General features: G+C 40.6%; 2 protein-coding genes across 3 annotated transcripts; both read left to right on the top strand.

The window, feature by feature from the left end:
• Window positions 1–313: 313 nt before the first annotated feature.
• Window positions 314–11,393, top strand: mtmr7a (myotubularin related protein 7a). The gene is made up of 14 exons (XM_053324364.1): window positions 314–480; window positions 805–927; window positions 1,156–1,318; window positions 1,503–1,660; window positions 1,754–1,882; window positions 3,254–3,388; window positions 3,565–3,697; window positions 6,504–6,613; window positions 8,669–8,794; window positions 9,214–9,263; window positions 9,341–9,541; window positions 9,782–9,916; window positions 10,085–10,211; window positions 10,301–11,393. The coding sequence occupies exons 1-14, from the start codon at window positions 457–459 to the stop codon at window positions 10,640–10,642; spliced, it is 1,956 nt and encodes a 651-aa protein (XP_053180339.1). The 5' UTR covers window positions 314–456; the 3' UTR covers window positions 10,643–11,393.
• A 2,541-nt stretch (window positions 11,394–13,934) lies between these two features.
• cnot7 (CCR4-NOT transcription complex, subunit 7) lies at window positions 13,935–19,203 on the top strand. 2 transcript variants are annotated; one of them, XM_053324379.1, is made up of 7 exons: window positions 13,935–14,089; window positions 14,759–14,882; window positions 14,973–15,166; window positions 15,562–15,723; window positions 17,013–17,157; window positions 17,276–17,386; window positions 17,496–19,203. In XM_053324379.1, the coding sequence occupies exons 2-7, from the start codon at window positions 14,766–14,768 to the stop codon at window positions 17,625–17,627; spliced, it is 861 nt and encodes a 286-aa protein (XP_053180354.1). In that variant the 5' UTR covers window positions 13,935–14,089; window positions 14,759–14,765; the 3' UTR covers window positions 17,628–19,203. The 2 variants fall into 2 exon arrangements, with proteins under 2 accessions (XP_053180354.1, XP_053180353.1); XM_053324378.1 differs by having other exon boundaries at window positions 13,935–14,882.
• The last annotated feature ends 100 nt before the right edge of the window (window positions 19,204–19,303 follow it).

The raw sequence follows: 19,303 nt of genomic DNA, 5'->3' as shown, positions 1-19,303 counted from the left end.
AAGTGAAAATAGTTTTGTCATTTGATAGCTGCAAACCATTCTTCATCATCAGTTCAATCTAAAACCATCTTACTTAACAATAAGAATTTGCTGAGTATGTACAGTTTAACAACTTTGCCTCCTCATTGACTTGAGTTCAGTAGACGTTTTCAATTGACCTACTTTTTCGTGGTCAACATTCACTGTCGTTGGTCGCATCCTAAAATGCTCTTTGACTTGTTATTGAGGCCTCAGCTCTGCACTTGGCGGGCTTTAGGACCCAGCGGTGCGGCTCTGTTGACGCCAGCGCAAGCAATGTAATGGCAGAGTTTACCTGAGCGGCACTGACGAACTATCTTAACCATTTAATATAACCTACAGCATATTTTAACAGTGCTGTGATACTAATACTGTCAGTGTTAGTCGTGTGACAGGCTCAGTGGTCGCAGGAAGCTGCGGCTCGTCTCTCAGCTGCTGATGGAGCACATCCGACTACCAAAGGTAACCGAGGAGCTGAATGCAGTGATTCTACATTTCCGCACTGTACCTCCAGTGACACTTCAACACAAACCGCCATGTGCACACACAGTTAACGCAGAGCTTTGATTAAAATCATCAGGCAAACATATAGGCCCAGTTTAAAGGGTGTGAGCCGTGTCGGCCACGTAGGCAGCAAGATCCTCCAGCTGCTAATCAGCTGCATCAGTGTTTGTTTATCAGTGCAGTTTACACACGTAGGCTACAGCTGTGTCACAACCATATGAGTAGGTGGTCATGTGTTGAGCATGAGTCTGTTTGTTGATGTCTTTTATCTCCCTCCTCCAGGTGGAGAATGTGAAGCTGCTGGACAAGATCTCCCCCAGAAGAAGTAGGGTGGGCACCCTCTACCTGACAGCCACACACACCATCTTTGTAGAGAATGAGGCCGGAGTGCGCAATGAGACCTGGGTAGGTGCCAGCTGGATGCACTGTAGGAATGAAAAAACAAATCAATTTTTGTTGTTCACTAATATGCTGACATGTGGCAGAGCAACAGAAGGGCTCAAATACAGTGCAAGACACAAACTGCACTCAGTCCAAACACTAAACGTCACTCACTGATTCATGCATCATGCTGCACAATGTGTTTGCAGGCCATAACAGCTCTATATTTGCTTTCCTTTTTTATCTTATCAGGGCCTTCACAGTTTGGTTTCCAGTGTGGAGAAACAAGCTGCCACCACTTCAGGATGTCCTCTGGTCATTCACTGCAAAAACTTCCAGGTCCTTCAATTTGTCATCCCTCGAGAGCAGGACTGCCACGATGTTCACCTGTCCCTGCAGCGCCTCTCCCAGCCAGGTCATCTGAGTTATGATATCAGAAAAGGATTGATTTTGTGATGTTTTCCTGCTAACATTGGGTTGTCTTTACTCTGCTATTTCACAGCTAAGTCAGTGTCAGTGTTCGATCCTTGAAATACTGGCATCACATTTTTTTTGTAGATAATGCTCTTCAAACATATGTCCCTGTGTGTGGCTTGCAGAAAGTTACGAGGAGCTGTATTGCTTCTCCTTTAAGCCAAACATCGATGAGGAGGAGAGACGGCAGGAATGGGACTTCTTGGACCTCAAATCTGAGTACAGCAGAATGGGACTCCCAAACTCCCTGTGGAAACTGTCCCCGGTCAACCATCACTACAAGGTCAGTGAGCCAACATCTAAAGATAGGTAGTAGGATTTATCCTAATATGGACAATCGCAGTTGCTTAGTCATTTTGTTTTGTTATTTTCAAAGGTGAGTGACACTTACCCCGCTGACCTGTTTGTACCTGATTCGGCCACGCCACCGGTCATCGTGGGCAGCTCCAAATTCCGAAGCAGAGGCAGATTTCCTACTCTGTCGTACTACTGCAAAGAAAATCATGTAAGTTGACTACATACCAACTCCTATTAATTAAAGGGGGATGAAGTGTCAGTAATGTCTCTCAACAGGTAGGTATCATGTGTTGGTCATCCCTGACACCGCCTTCATCTTCAAGCAGCTAAAAGTTTTATTCAGTGAAAAATGTGAGCTGGAAAGTGAGTTTTGAAAGACTGAAACGCCCCAAATAAACATAAACAGGCACCTAATATGTTCATTTCCAGCTCTATGTTTTAATTCTGGGTCTCCACTAGAGTAGCTTTGCATGAGTCACAGTTCAAAAACCTGGACATCAGCTTGTGCTGAAAGTAGAAAAAAAACCCAAAGTGTTCAGAGCACTTCTACTTAGGTTTACCTCAGTATTTGACACTTTTAATATGAACATCCGACATTGTAGTATCATATATATATATGACTGAAAATGAGGAAAAGCATAATAGTTCCCCTTTAAGTCACTGCTGTTGATTTCCTGCCATGGCCCACATATATCATGTAGTATTTTGGCCATTTTAACACACGATGTTGTATCAGTTATAGACACTGAGTCTGAAATTTTAAAAAATCTAATCAATGACGCTTTGATTGCACCATAGTAGAACCAGATTCTGTATTTAGTGTAAAGTTTAGTTGGTACTGTATGAGAACAGTCTGTTCTGCAATCTGTTTTTTTAGGCTGTTGTTTCAAGTATGCTAACATGTGAGTGTGTTCTCTAAATATGGTTAAACTGGTTTTGTACCTGTTCAGCAGAGATTCACCTGCTCAAGATGCGGGTTAAGGGTTTCCTTTCAGCAAAGTACTTCTGGTACAACACAGCTGAGGTATAGAGGAGTATTTTGTATGTCAATTCTGTTACTGAATCAAAGTATAAATCATTACTTGCTTCTACAACTTAGCTACAATCATTTTTATTTGAGCCACGTAGTCTGAACATTCAACATTCATGCTATCAATCCTTGATTTGACAATTGGGAGTGCTTTATGTGTGTGAGGTCAGCTTCCCAGGGTTGAGGGTACTGTGTGTGTATGTGTATGTGTGTGTGCGCGCGCGTGTGTTCGCGTGTGTGCGCATGTGTGCGTGTGGAGCTCAGATCGTACAAAGGGGCTCCACTCTGGTTCATCGGCCTGAAGGAGGAATCGCACAGCAATCCCCATCTCGATCCCTTGTGGCTAATAAATGGAAATATGAGAAAGCCTAGTTTATAAATTTGAACATGCAAGTCAAGAAAAAGTACTGTGAATTTGCACTAACCCTGCTTCTCACATTTTGGAATTTCTTGTCCTAAATGCATGTACAAAGTAAAACCAACTTCCTGTAACTGTCAGGCAAGTTAACATCCCCGTATGAAGCCTGAGTTCCTCTTGCCTCCTCCCAGGCTGCCATCTGCCGTAGCAGCCAGCCCCTGTCAGGTTTCAGCGCTCGCTGCCTGGAAGATGAACAGATGCTGGAGGCCATCTTGAGGTCCAATCCCCGCAGCGACTTCATGTATGTTGTGGACACCAGGCCTAAGGTGAGACCTCTGTGAACATACAGATTGCACTGTGTGTTCAGGTGGGCTCTATTTTCCATGCAGGGCTTTGCCAGCTGGATGTACTCACAGCAAAAGACTAGAAAACATGATCAATATTGTATAACAGATATTTGTCTAAAACACTTCTCTAACACTTAATTGAATGTCTTTCCCAGTTGAATGCAATTGCAAACCGAGCTGCAGGAAAAGGCTATGAAAACGAAGACAACTACTCCAACATTAAATTCCAGTTCATCGGCATCGAGAACATCCACGTCATGAGAAACAGCCAACAGAAAATGCTAGAAGGTAATTATCATATCTTCCTGAAATGACTTCCTCACACTGACTTTATTTATTGTTGAAACAATTAGGAAGTCGCTGTAGACCATTCATCAGTGCGTCAAAAATGTTTCACTATATCAGTGTTTGTGGAACAAAATGTATACTTTCTGTCATCATCTGTTGCTTCTCCACATTACTGCAACAGAGCGGGACAGCTTGCTGCCCCTGTGGCTTTCATATGCACTCATGCAGACTGGACTGTGCTGCAATCAGGCCTCAAATGAGCCCACAGGAGAATTTCTGGGTATTGTGCAGGGGTGCTCCTAGGAAGACTTTGAATCCATCTGGATTTTATTTCTGAGCTATTTTGGTTTCCTGGAGTGGACAATCCGGGACCTAATCCCCCAAAGAGAGACTGAGGGCGTGAGAATGATGTGATTTCAAGTCTGAAAAGTTATAGCTGTTCTTTAGTTGTGATAACTCTTTGCCCCCTGGCAGGACAGGGGAAGTCTTTAAATGCTGGAGACAGCACTTGCCCTTCAGAGACAGCCAGACTCTCTCTCTCCGATTCCATGCTTCAATAAAAATTTGAAGACCTCCCGCCTGGCAGCATTAGCTCAAACATTTCTTTAAGTGGAGGTCCGCTCTCTAAAGTGTTACAAAACCAAAGGTTGAACGAACTCGTTCACCTGCTCACTCTCCTATCAGTGACCACAGAGCACACGTACAGGTCAGCACACTGATGTGGTGTCAGCGAAAAACACTTTGTCACCTCTGTGAACATATGAGTGAGGAGTGAGGACATGTTTTCATAGTTATCTAAGGGTGCGCCTAAATTGTGATTGCTAATGTGATGAATTGTCCTTTGCAAATAAGATATCAACCATGTCCCTCAGTGAACCTACAAATATTTATATTGAGCCCTGAAGATAAGAAAATACATAGTTTCAGTTTTACAATGTAAACAAACAGCAGTTAGCTTTATGGTGCAGAAATCGACCAGATTTAAGTGTCTGCCTTGACTCTGTTATTATGTTTGGACATTTCTTTGTCCTGCATTGATATTTTAAAATGTTTAAGACTAAGAGTCTATAGCAAAGCTAGCCGCTCTGTAGGCACACTGGTGTTTTAACTAAACACTAACATCATAATGATAATGCTGATATCCTGATGTTTAGCAGGTATTACTGTATGTATGTTAGCATGCTAACGTTTTCTAATTAACGCTAAACACAAGGTACAGCTGAGGCTGATGGAAAAGCCATTAGTTTTGCAGGTATTTGATCATTAACTAATGCGTCAGAGGAAAAGTGGAATATGTGACCTGATGGGTGTGCTAAAGTAAAAATTAGGATCACCAAAGTTACAATTGAAGTCCAACCAATATTAAACTACCTTTTTTGTGTACTACAGCATACATATCTGCTCTGTAAATCACTTGTCCTGTGTTCTCATTTTAGAAAAAACAACAAACCAAATTTTCCATTTGAAATAGTTTAATTTCATTATGGTGCCCCCTAATTTTGCATTATTTTCATGAAATATATTTTTATCATTCACTAACGTTGCTGGATGCCTTATTATGTACAGCAAATGCTATCATAAAGCAATAATGTGGCATTTGATGACAGGCAGAGTAAACAGTCACACTGAGCCTGGTAGCATTCTACACATTCTACACAATTCAAAAGCAACTGTCACCATGAGGTGCACTAAGCTTTGAAGCCAATTTGACATAGTGGCCAAACCATGGAATTACAGCTTTCAGGTCCACCTTGGCCTTTTAAAAGCCTTTTTCCTGCATGCAATCATGGGAAAAGAAGCAGCTGTAAAACAGTGGTGGTTACATTTTTTTAGCATTACAACCACCATGAAATGGCTTAGTTCTTTAGAATTTGATTTATTTCGTCAGATAACATCTTGAAAGTCTAGGAAAGCCACATGATTGAATTATTTTATCAAATTTAAGTCAGCGGAGGGCCAAACCAGTTAGCTGGCTCAGCCAGTGGAAGTCTCTGGTGCACATGTTGTATAGGCACATTGGGCTCATTTTGCATTCATATGGGAATTTCTGTTAATGGTAGGAAGTGGCTCTTTTGGCTTCATGCGCCACTGAGCAACCTTCATAAGAACGAATGGGGTTCTGCCTCCCATGCTGTTTCCAGTTCCCTTTATACATACATGAAACAGACTCTGAACAACAACCCACATTAGCTTTACTAATCAAACATTCAGTGAGGAAAAGTGCACCGCTAAAGTCAGTTAGCAAGCTAGATAGCCAATTAGTTGCTCAGCTGCAGCACATTAAAACAGCATATAAGTATACCTGAAAATGCCACTTGGGACCCATTAGATCCCATTTGGTCGAAAACATCTGCACCATATATTATAGCAATCCACCCAATTGTTGTCAAGACATTTCACTCTACCAGCCTCATGCTAATAATACAGTAACAGTTAGATCCTTGGCCTATCACCTGGGAACTGTGAGTATCTGCACAAAATGTCACGATAATCCATTTAGCAGTTGTTGAGATATTTGAGTCTGGACCAAAGTGGTGGACAGACTGAATGTCTGTCACTGGCATAGAGACACACTGCTAGCCTGGCTGAAAACATCAACCGGGGTCAAAATTAACCATCACAGGAGAAGTTAAAAGGAAAACTGCTCTGAAAAACAATCCATTCTACTGTCCCATATTTTTCTCATGCCATGCACAGATTCCATCATAAATTTATGTCTGTATTGTGAATGTGAGGTTTAATAAAGTCTAGTGATCAGGTATGCTCTGAGTTTCCTGCCAGTGAGACAGCTGTGTTGTGGTTACAGTGTGCGAGCTGCGTTCCCCCTCCATGTCAGACTTCCTGGAGGGTCTGGAGAGCTCAGGCTGGCTGAAGCACATCAAAGCTGTTTTGGATGCAGGCATCTTCATCGCCAAGGTCAGTCTGGAGGTTAATCCCCCCTGTCTGCTTCAGCACTGCACTCAATATTAGCTTAGGTGTGTGTGTGTGTGTGTGTGTGTGTGTGTGTGTGTGTGTGTGTGTGTGTGTGTGTGTGTGTGTGTGTGTGTGTGTGTGTGTGTGTGTGTGTGTGTGTGTTGTAGCGTGTGTGCAAATGTGTTGATATTGTCTGTCTGTGTACTGTTGACACAAAGTTGCCAGTCATTAGGTCCACCTCGCTAAAACCAATACCAATGTCACATACATCCTTTAGATTACCTCCATAAAAATAAATGTGGTATATAAAGTATTTAAAACACTTCTCAGTACAACACAATACAATGTTTAACAGCTCCTGAAACTACAGCAGCCAAAATTGAAAGTTGAATCAGTAAATCTCTCAAACTGTTTAAACTTCACTTTATTACCTTCATCAAAGTACACATCTGTGACAGGCTGTTTTTTCTTTTTTTTTTCATTTATGCTTTTTTTTCATTTATTGAACTATGTTTAGTCAATGAAGAGGAATATGATTCTTCTCTCTCCTATTACTGACTTTGATTTATCCAGATCATCCCGTCTGGCTGTGTCACATATCATATAAAACTGCCTCTGCGTATCTCATACATTACACCTCAAAGACAGAACTTGTTCTCAGGCGCCACCTATGCATAAAGACCCATCCAAACGTGTTTTAATATATAAAAATACTCTGTGGAATTATGTGTCTGATGAGGTTTACCTTGTTCTCTCCTTGAAATATTCAGAATACATGATGCTTATATTTTTCAAAGTCCATTCTCAGTATATAGTGGGGGCTTCAAGTTTCCACATCGCACTTGTGTATGTTGGACTGTGATTGGCTCCAAACTTGTGATGTCACAAGTCATGCTTGTATGAACATGTCTTAAAACTCTGATTTAAAGTGAGCACAGAGAAACTTTCCCCCTTCAGCAGATGACTGTGAAAACAAACTGTTCACGTATATCATTCTGCACAATGAAGCTCAACCATCCCACTGAAGGGACGAGAAGAAAAACGTCTTTTTGAGTGGTGGGGGCCTTTTAAGGTTGTACATGGTTAAGGTTGGGGAATGGCTGTTGTTAGGGTCAGTCAGTCCAACAGACGGGGTGTTTGTATGCAGGCGACTGGAGGTGCTGAATGCTTTTTTTTTTTTTTTCTTTTTTAAAAGGTACAAATCATGGAACATAAATTTCTTTGGTAACCAACAGTTTCAAAGTTGCTGTTTACTTGAAAGCTTTTGATTACTGATAACCAACTGTGTCAGACTTGAAATAGAAATAGTACACTTCATTTCCATGTGAACCAAACTCAAAGTCATAGAAGAACTCATAAAACATAAAAACAGGAACTTGAGACATTCATTGACACCAATAGTCATATATTGTGCATTACGAGTTAGATAACAATAATCTATCTACATAATTTGGCACGTAACCCAAATAAGTTGTTTTTATGTTGAGATATTTTCAGTGGAGTTAAACAGCAGGAGGAGAAACATTACATGCTCTTACAACCATAAATCTAAAGGTCGTATTTTACTGTCAGAGTCAAAATGAAACAAAGCCAAACGTTTCGGTGACATTAAGCTAAACTCCATGAGAAGCACATACTACATTCATCTGTCACACATTTGTTATTATGACTTTTAGAAAGATTCACTCCCTTTACTACAATTTATGCCATTTATAAATCTCCATCAGTATGTTCTTTGACTACAGTGTGTTTCTAAATATATTTAGCTATCCAGCATGGGGCCACAACTAATAATTATTTTGCCAATTGTTTTTTCCATAATTTTTATTTATCAATAAAATGTCAGGAAATAGTGAAAAATGTGTGTTTATAGTTTCTTAAAGCCCAAGGTGACGTCTCATATTTAATGTTTTGTCTGATCCAAAATCCAAAGATAGTCGTATTACTATCATGTATGACACAAAAAAAGCTTAAGTTCCTCATATGAGATTTCCTGTTGATCGACTACTCAATTAATCAATTAATCAATTAATCAACTAATGGTGTGGGTTTGTGCAGGCTGTTGCAGAGGAGGGTGTCAGCGTCCTGGTTCACTGTTCAGATGGTTGGGACCGTACAGCTCAGGTGTGTTCGGTGGCCTCTGTACTGCTGGATCCCTACTACAGGACCCTCAGAGGACTCATGGTAAGATACTGAACCTTTGCCTTTGTGTTTATGTTGCAGTGTGGGATTACATCTCTGAAGTAGCACTGTGAATGTCACACACCCCTCTGGCACTCTCCGTATCATATGAATATATCTACTTACATTCTGGCTTCAGCTGATGGTAGTCCATGCTGTGCTCACAAGGATCCGCTCAGGTTAACGTGGAATCCTCCAAGAGCCACTGTGGAAAATAAATATAATAAGAGTGGTCCGCTTTTGGGAATTGGCCCTGAAGTCAGAGGAGAATGACCCCACACAGGGGGTGAAGAGGTTCAGATGTTCTGCAGGGATTAACTCTGCATTATGTCTGAACCTTTAATCACAAGTTCAAAATTCCCAAAACTATAATCATACCTCTGTTTTAGTGCATGATGATGAATGTCTTTTGTTGCACTCAGGTTCTCATCGAGAAAGACTGGATCTCATTCGGACACAAGTTCTCTCACAGGTTTGACTCTGAAACATTAGTCTCATAGCATCTACACTTTTAGATGTTTTTGATTTAATCTTAACTGTCCTCTCCAGATGCAATCACCTGGTAGGAGACCCTAAAGAGGTGTCTCCCATCATTGATCAGTTCTTGGAGTGCGTGTGGCAGCTGATGGAGCAGTTCCCCTGTGCCTTTGAGTTCAATGAGAGGTTTCTCATCACAATTCACAGCCACATCTACTCCTGCCAGTATAGCAACTTCATTGGCAACAACCAGCGGGAGAGGATAGAGCTGGGGTGAGATTTACACCTGCAGCCACCATCAGTTTCTTTTCCTTTTCACAGCTCAGACATGTATGTCACAGCTCTGAGAGGATTCAGAGGCAGTAGTATATTACATTACTTCTGCAAGGAAAGACAACTTTATACTTAAAAGAAAATAGATTATTCCAAATCAGTAACTTTCATCAAAAGCTCATTATACTTTCTGTATTTTAACTTTCCCTGTCTTTTGACCACCTCTTCACATTCATACAGGTTACGTGAGAGGACTCATTCCTTGTGGAGTTATCTGTGGACGAACCGCGAGGACTACATCAACCCTATGTACAGACCAAACCACAGCCAGACACAGGGGCTCCTCCGGCCATCTACTGCCCCCTACTGTTTTAAGTACATTATCACAAACAGCAACTAAAGCATACAACTGACTTTTAAGTCCTTTACACATATACAGTATATTTTGTGAGAACATCCATTTAATGTATAAATGAAACAAAGGAAAGAATCAGTGTTTGAGGTGTGTTCATGTCAGATTTGAAACATTCTTGCTTTGTGCAGATTTTGGAGAGGGCTGTACAACCGTTTTGACCGCGGGATGCATCCTCGACAGTCTGTAGCGGACTACCTGAGGGCCATCCAAGAGGAGACCCAGCAGTTAGAGGAGCAGCTGGCCTCACACAAACAGGTAGGACAAGACTGAAAGAATGTAAATATTGCAACAGTGGCTCTTAAAAGATGACTGTATTAATGTCATTAATTTTACATTATCAATAGAAAATCGCTAAACTGGAGCAGGAGCAGGAGTGCAATGTCACCAAGAAAGCAACCACTTTTGATAAAAGCCCCACAGCGTGGGCTCTCGGTAATGACCTGGGTCTGGCCAACACCCCTCAGGACTACACTGGGGGCTTCTTCACCAGCAGCCCCTGTCAGCCTAAAGCACCAGAGGGCAGCCTGATCCTCTTCCCACAGGACTTGAACAAAACATCCGACTCGAACCACTCCAACAGCAGCGACCCAGAGTCTGGGATTGCAGATCTGAGCTGCCGTTCACCCCTCAGTGAGGACAGCGGCAGGGATCCAGACTCTGATGAGGCCGCTTACTCTGCTGCCTAAGCAAATGTAGCATTTGGTGGAAGGTGCAGCAGCCACCAGCTGACCCGCAGGGCCACTGAACAAACACTACCTTGACATGCACCTAGTAACCCGGCTATTGGCTAACTCCAGTGAAAAAGTCTTATATGGGTTACTCAACTGACTTGCACTTTTGTTTGCATGTGGTGTGGCAGACACTCCCCGTTGCCACACATACTAGTTAAAAGTTGTTTGCTGTAGCTGACCACATTTTAGTTCTAACACACGTGAAAAGATAGAAGGTTCTCAAAGTAGGAGCTGAATATGATTCACTGTCATCTCTGTTGACAGTAAAATGAACCCAAAACTCTGCAAGCAGAGATGATGAAATACATCCTGGGCCACAGTAACCAGATTAATATTCTACTGAAAACTCAACTACAATTCATTTACATGAGTTAGGAACAAGTTAGTAACAATTCTGAACAAATCAGTGCACATGTAAAGTGAGTGCATGAACTCATCTCAAAGAATTGTGAGCCATTGTAGTGTTTGTGTCTCTACTTTGTACCGTTCCATAGATTTAATTTACTCATCAGGCATTTGATAGTTAGACGTCTACAGAAGTAAAGATTTAATCCCGGTGTGAATCGGCAATAAAAGAACAGAGACGGCGCTTTGATATGCGAGTTTTCAAAGCAACATGAGACGATCAGCAGAGCACCAAAGAGAACAAATCAGTGCAATTTCAGCTGCATTGATCTGAGAGACTACAAAATTAATTAACAGAGAGGGAAATTAGAACACGATCAAACAATGGAAAAAGATGAAACAGCAAATGGATGAACTAAAGGGATATTTTTGTCTAGCACTTATTTTTGATGTCATCACACTGTGTGGTCGCTGCTCTTTAGAGGCAGTCTGGGTTCAGGATGTAAGTCTGGCTGGAATAAGGAGCAGTAATCCAGTTCAACACAATATTTAGTTCGAATGTAGCAAAGTTTGAACCCCAAATGACATATTACAACTAAACTATAAACCCTCTCAACACACCACAGTGACCACAGCTGGGTTTTGGACTACAATAACTGATGGTTAGTTGTTGTTTGGCACCTTGTGATCCACACCAGGGTAAAGGATGTGAAAAATAAGCTTTATTTTATTGTAGACAAGCAAACGTTATACATTTACAACCTCTGTGTTTCAGTACAAGATTTGTTACGATCAAACCAAAATTCATACCAAAGGGAATCCACTGTCTGCTGGTATAAATATAGTGTTATGAGTGAATGATTAGATGTAAAGAACCAGCAGACCAGAGCATGTGAACACAAATACACTGTTTCTTAGGGCTGGAGATTACTGACTGATTATTTTGAATATTTGTGCCATCTTCTTAAGAACAATATATCTATAAATCTATAAAATTAGGCCTAATACAAAATTGCAAATGAACATTGCACTTATTATTAAGCAAAGCATGGTAAGATATTTTTGTACTTTTTTTTGACTACTGTAATCTTGCTTTAACGCATGTTGTTTTTATTTGTATCAGAGTGTCTAAAAAGTCAGGTCATAAAGAATTTTAACCTTGTATAAAAGAAAGCGCTTCATATTTCTGGGTTTTCTGTTGTGGAACAAAAGCCAAAATTGTCAAACTTATCTAAATGTGTAATTGTTATTTACCTGTGAAATAAATAAATGCATTACTGTCCATGTCTATGTTTTTTTATTAACTCCTGATTATGTTCTTGAGCTTTAATAGCTTTGGTTTAATTTGCCCTATATTTTAGATTCATTTCAGGGATTAGTCCCTCCAACTCAACAAACCATTGGTTTGGAAGAAAGTAGCTCTAATAACTGTTGACATTAGGTTTAGTTTTGTGGATTTTCTGGAGAAGCAGAGACACTGATCCATGAAAAACAAAACTACTTTTTAAAGTTGTGAGAACCACAAACAAAATGTCATTCGCCTTCATTGTACTGGGGTGGTGACAGAAATCTCACTTATATCACATACGCCAGGAAGATAAAACCAATGCTATCTGCAGGCCAGTTACTGCTACAGTGAAGTGACAACACACTTTTAAAATGTTAAAGAGTAGCAGAATTAGTTTTTCCAGTGCAGTACAGTCAGTAAAGTCTAGGCTTTTCAGATATTTGTCAAACAAACTCTGACGAGCAGTGGTGGAAAGTAACTAAATATATTTATCAGGTGCTGTACTTAAGTACATGCTAGTACTTTACTTGAGTATTTCCATTTGATGCTTCTTTATACTTCCATTCCACTACATTTCAGAGGGAAATATTTAATATTGGAATATATTGGAAATATTGTCTTTCCTCTCCCATTAATCATCTCATGACCCCTCAGATTTATCTGGTGACCCTTCAGAGGGGCCTGCCCCTAGGTTGGGAATCACCGAACTAAGTTATAAATAGCTCCACCTCCAGCAGCTACAACAATAACATGCTGCTTACACACTGATGCTTCAGTACTGATAATCTAATGTTGTCATATATAATAATGTATCAGTCAGAGGGACCAAAACTACATCCAGCTTACTTTACCTTAGGATTTTTCATGAAGGCCCTTTACTTGTAATGGAGTATTTTTTTTTTCTTTTAGTAAAGGATCTGAATCTACCACTGTTGATAAGTGAGTTGCACAATCTGGCATCTTGAGAATGACCCACCACACATTTTTGACATTCAAAGTATGTCCCTCCCTTTCACTTTTTATCATTATACAGAATCATTCATGCATATGTATAATGAGCTGCAAACTACAAAAGACTCTTAAGTGTTGAGCAGTATGAGTAAGTTAGCTAGTACCAGATTTTATGGCATTATGAAAACGGATTCACTCAATGGAAGTGAATCCTGTCTCAATGAACATCTGTCCAGCTGTACTGGCCTGGAGCCAGGCCCTAAAGCCCTGCCAGCACCAACAGAGCCGCTCTGGTTCCGACCACTGTATGCTTTCTGGTTCAACTGCTTACAAAGGCAATTTTACTCCATCAACAATGAATCCTTCTTTGTTTGTAACTATTATTAGTGAAAACAAATGTCATAGTGTTCAAATGTAATGTTCCAGAAAAATGCTCCAATGTTTCTCATGAAGATTACATTTACTTTTTGATCATTTCTAAAAATGTGGCAGTTTGTTTGGACAAAAAATGAAATTCAAACATTTTCTCTGAATTAAATTTTTTTTTTTATTTATTATTATCAAAAGTATTGAAATAGAAGCAGCAGACAGCACGTTGGTGCCGCACGCATACATACGCACATGACGTTTTCCTGCTTTACGTGATGACGTCGTGTGGTAGGCTCGGCTATGATGGCAGCCGCAGGTTGACATCGATACAATACTGAATATAAACTATTTAAAAGTTAGCGGAAACCCCCCTGACACAATAGCGTAGGTCAAACTAACCGTTTTCAGATAGTACACGCTTAAAACACACCCGCCCGGTTTGGGGAACGGTAAGTTACCGAAGCTACAGTGAGCTTTGCAGTATCAAAGTGGCACAGAGAGAGAGAGAGGGAGAGAGAGAGAGTATGTGTGTGTGCTGCTAGATACTCGCCTCTTTCTTGGTGTGCATACACCTGTTTATCTGTCGAGACCGGTGTCTACCTGAGAGCTGTGCTGAAACTGAACACACCTGTCCAGCCCACGTTAACTAGTGCTAAGTGTGCAGCCTGTTAGCCGCTACAATCAACCTAGCTGGCCCAAAGTGCTGCTGACGAGCTAATGTTCATGTTAACAGCAGCTGGCCGGGCTCGTCCTTCATATATTACTTTGAGTAGACAGCTGCTGCTCCCACTGTGTGTCTGCCTTCATATAACTTGTTCATTTAGCTTTTAAAGTGCACAAGTCCAGGTGTCATGAAGCTCAAACTCGCTCTGAGACTCACTTAGCTTCCCAGTGCTGAAGCTGACATTGACATCTTTGTGATTTGTGATCAGGTTGTGTGTCCTGTAGTTTATATTAGAATGATTTAACAGGATTTCTTGGATATGCAGGGATCATGCCTCAATACCTGTCACAAGTCTGCATGCCAAGGCAGGACTGTATAGCAGCTGTTTTCTTGAAACTACTCTTTCTTTCCCTCTTTCCATTTGTTTTTGCATCTTTGTGTTTGCATGTTGAAGTGGCACTATGCCCGCAGCTACTGTGGATCACAGCCAAAGAATATGTGAGGTGTGGGCTAACAACTTGGAGGAGGAGCTGAAGAGGATACGACATGTCATCCGAAAATACAACTACATTGCTATGGTGGGTGATGCTCAAAGAGACGTTGACATAGACATGAGAAAAAACACTGAGCTGGATTTCCTTAATGCGTGATGAGTTTTCTCTTTGCAGGACACAGAGTTTCCAGGTGTAGTAGCCAGACCAATTGGAGAGTTCAGGAGCAACGCCGACTATCAGTACCAGTTACTGCGCTGCAATGTGGATTTGCTCAAGATAATCCAGCTGGGCCTCACATTTATGAATGAACAAGGGGAATACCCTCCAGGAACATCAACATGGCAGTTCAATTTTAAGTTTAACCTCACGTAAGATGACCTTTCATGCATCTCGCACTCTTTCGTTTTCTTGCTTGCTTGCTTTCTTGTTCAGATGCATAACCCCTATGTGTCCTGACATTATTTACAGTTAACAGGCAGCTAATGGTTCTAGCTTCACAGCGTCTAGTGCAGCTTGTCTGGTCTGTTTATGTGTCCAATTAGAATTGGCTTGATTTGTTCACTTTATGGTGGCACTGGCAAGAGAAGACTCCTACAGTACGCACAGATGAGACACATTTAGTTTATTTTGAACTTTCAATCCAAACTTCTGACTATTTTTATACAATAATGATACTTAATTAACAATCTCATTCTGACTGGACTGTCTTTTGTGTTTCTCATAATAATAATAATGAGACGTTGGTGCTGTTCTTTCTCCTCAGAGAGGATATGTACGCACAGGACTCCATTGAGCTCCTGACCACTTCAGGGATTCAATTCAAGAAGCACGAGGACGAAGGCATCGAGACGCTGTACTTTGCCGAGCTGCTGATGACATCGGGAGTGGTGCTCTGCGACGGGGTCAAGTGGCTGTCGTTCCACAGGTATCCCGCCTTTGAAGTCAGCAGTTATTTTTAATACAGCCAGTTACGTTTGAATCGAGGCCACTGTCTGGTAGATGACGGCGTTGCAACGTGACTCATATCTCCTCTGTGTCCACATCATTTGAGGAAGGATGACTCAAATAAATTTGAAATGACTGAAAGTTTGTTCAATTGGTTCAAGTGCTTAATGTTTATTTTTGCTCCTTGTTTTTACAGTTTGCAGTAAAGGTAATGAGTGATAGTTGTAGCACCATAACAATACTTAGTTTGAAATGATAGTTACATTTTGAAATTTAGATCCTTCTGTATGATATGGCAATTATTTATAACTTGTTTAAATTAGTGGGTATGAGTCATCATATTCATGAACCATACTGCTTCAGTTAGGTAACAAACAAACATCAAATTCAGATAAAAGAAGGTGAGAAATATCACATTTCTATTCAGACATCAATACATTAAACACGTGATTTCTTTCATCTAAACTGTTTGTGATGATGATTTGCTGCCCAAACTTTTTTGTGTAAAAGAGGTAAGATGTTACGCAGAACAAGAACCCATTATTTACTCATAAACATTTTAAAAGATCAACACATTCTGTTAAGATTTGCATTAAAGTTTTTGTTCCAACGCTAACAAACATATTTATTGTCTTATTGGTCACTAGCGAACTACAATCTGCTGCTTAACATCTTCATTTCGTACTCAGTTTCCCACTGTGTCTCCATGGCAAACTGAGGCTAAAGATAACCCAGGCTTTGGAAAATAAACAAAGCTTAGGTTTGAAACATCACTGTCGTCTCTTTCAGGTACTTTTGAATTCACTTTTTTAAACAGGTTTTATTGTGAAGTTACTTTTGTTTACGTGTTACTGTCTTATTGTATTTTTTTTTTTTTTTATCCTTGTTTGTTGTATTCGGTTTTAATCTCATTTGCTTTTGTTTGTAATCGGTCTGTCGTGAATCAGTGTAAGTCGAGTGTTGTAAAAAGCAGTTCCACGTCACAAAGTCTTCTTGGGGATGATGCAGTGGCATTATTTGGCCTTGCATTTATCTGTATCTGTATCTGTATCTAAGTTGTGTATCTGACAGGTGCAGGCGTGACATAAAGGAATCCAATCAGCCAGTTCTTGATTCTTGACAAAATCACAATGTGTCAGAATCTAAAGAAGGCTGCTGGGGTGTGCACTTTGATAACACAGTAAACTTGTATTTGTGTGTGTGTGTGTGTGTGCGCGTACGTGTGTGTTTGTGTGTGTGTGTGTGTGTGTGTGTGTGTGTGTTTTGCAGTGGCTATGACTTCGGATACCTGATCAAGATTCTGTCCAACGCTAACCTGCCTGAGGAGGAGGTGGACTTCTTTGAGATTCTTCGCTTGTACTTTCCGGTCATTTATGACGTCAAGTACCTCATGAAGAGCTGCAAAAACCTGAAGGTACTTTAAAAAAGGATTCCAGTTGTTGTTTTATTTCACATCCTGATATGTGACCCTCAGGCTGGACTTTTGACTCAGAGAGTAGACATTGAGTGGATGGCTGTGTTATTGTTTTCAGGGGGGACTGCAGGAAGTGGCTGAACAGCTGGAACTGGAGAGGATCGGCCCGCAGCATCAGGCCGGCTCTGACTCTTTACTCACAGGCATGGCTTTCTTCAAGATGAGAGAGGTAGGAAAATGGGTACAATATGTTTTTTAAGGATAAACTTATGACTTCTGATTGTTTCCATGATGGGAATTTGCTATTTAATGAACGTGTAAATGTCCGTTCCCCACAGATGTTCTTTGAGGATCATATTGACGATGCAAAGTACTGTGGTCACTTGTACGGGCTCGGCTCCGGCTCCGCCTACGTCCAGAACGGAACAGGGAACGCTTACGAAGAGGAGGCTAACAAGCAGCAGTCGTGACATCACTCTGTAACTCTCCCATCCGGTGGTTACGCATCCACAATCAGCGCGGCGCCGAAGCCAAGCATCGACATCTGGATGACAACAGCGGAAGAACATAAAACATACACGCATCGTTTAGCAAGCTGTTTCTCATAGGTTCTGCTCACCTTAGACAACTGAATATAATGATGGTCAATAGGGGGGAGGAGGGGAGGGGGGGGGATCTCACAGCTGTCCTCACACATAACGCCGGTGCGCCTGTGTGGGTTTAGTGTTTTATTCCTACGAAGCAGCGTAGACTGTCTGGTTGGTTCAGTTACATTTAACATGCTTGAAAGAGATGGGATTTTAGTTTTCCTAAAATGTTCTGTAGAAACGTTTTGCACTTTAAAGCTCTAACCTGATTTTATATGGAAAGCTGAAAATGTTTCTGGTGTGTGTCTCTCCTCTTTGTTGCCTTCTCTACGTTCCCATGTTACATAGTGAACATGTAAACCTTTACTACCACAAAGACCGCTTTCACCATGCTCAGCCTTAATATTAGCTGCATCTTTATCTTTTAAACTTTTAATTTATTGTGCTGGTTATCTGACACTAGATGCCCCAGTCAACACTGAGACACCACAGGTCGTGGTCTTCCTCAGTCGTTTCTTGGATTCCTCGTCTGATAATGAGAAAGGGAGCTTTCAGTTAGTTTTTGTTGAGTTTTTTTTTCATATAACAATGATGTTCGTAAAGACCTAAATAAGCTCTAGAGGCCTCTAGCTGCTTATAGATGGGATGTAGAATTAAGTGAACACCACGTCCTCTGTTGTATTGGTTTTCCTGTCTGCATTCATGATAATGATCGGAATAGTTGCATACAAACATGTATCTATCACACCATATCATACTTATGGAGGAATGCTTCAACTAATGAAAGCATTGATTATTTGTACCTGTAAACGCCCTCATTGAGTCCAGCACACATGAACACAGATGCACCACATCTCTATACAGTGTTGTGCTGATTTCAACCGGGCGTCATATTCAACAGACCTGAAGAAACAATTAAAAAGTATAGAAACACTTACCTGCTGTAGGACAAGCTGAGGTTACTTTAAACTACTCTGTTGAGAGTAAATGTTCTTTTTTTTTTTAATTAAAATGAAGGTTTTGTAGTTTTAGTGTTGTAATAAAAAAAAAAAAAACTTTTACTCATCGGGGAAAAAAATTATTTTAACATCTTTGTTTCGGTGGAGTTCATTTGACTTGTAGTTTCTGGCCTTTGAATGACAATTTTTTGTGCAACTTCTTTTCTTCTTGTATTGCTTTCCAGTTCATTCATGCTGCATAGAAGAGCCGCATGTACTAAAACGTTTGAATAAATGCTGTGTTGTTGAATAGTATCCAGAACTTCCATAGGTGTGTGTTGAAGTGTAGGTTCACAACTTATTAACCTCCCTCGGCGTCAGATACTGATAACTGAAATCCTTTTTTTTGTTTCTGCGGAACATCTCTCACACTGTAAAAGAGTTTAAAAAAAAGTATATGCAATATAAAAGAGGATTGTTTTTAGATTATTTTGTAAATAAAGGCTTGAAACTTTTCTACCATAAAATGCTTGTCTTCATTGACTGATGCTAGTATCCAATTCATATATGTGGCACAATATTGAATGAGAAGACAGAAGATGAGCTCTTTTTATTCTTTTT

The sequence above is a fragment of the Scomber japonicus genome, chromosome 8 (assembly GCF_027409825.1).
Source record: "Scomber japonicus isolate fScoJap1 chromosome 8, fScoJap1.pri, whole genome shotgun sequence".
NCBI classification, from domain to species: Eukaryota; Metazoa; Chordata; class Actinopteri; order Scombriformes; family Scombridae; genus Scomber; species Scomber japonicus.
Note: the sequence above shows the minus strand (reverse complement) of the source record. Positions and strands in the feature narration are given on the sequence as shown.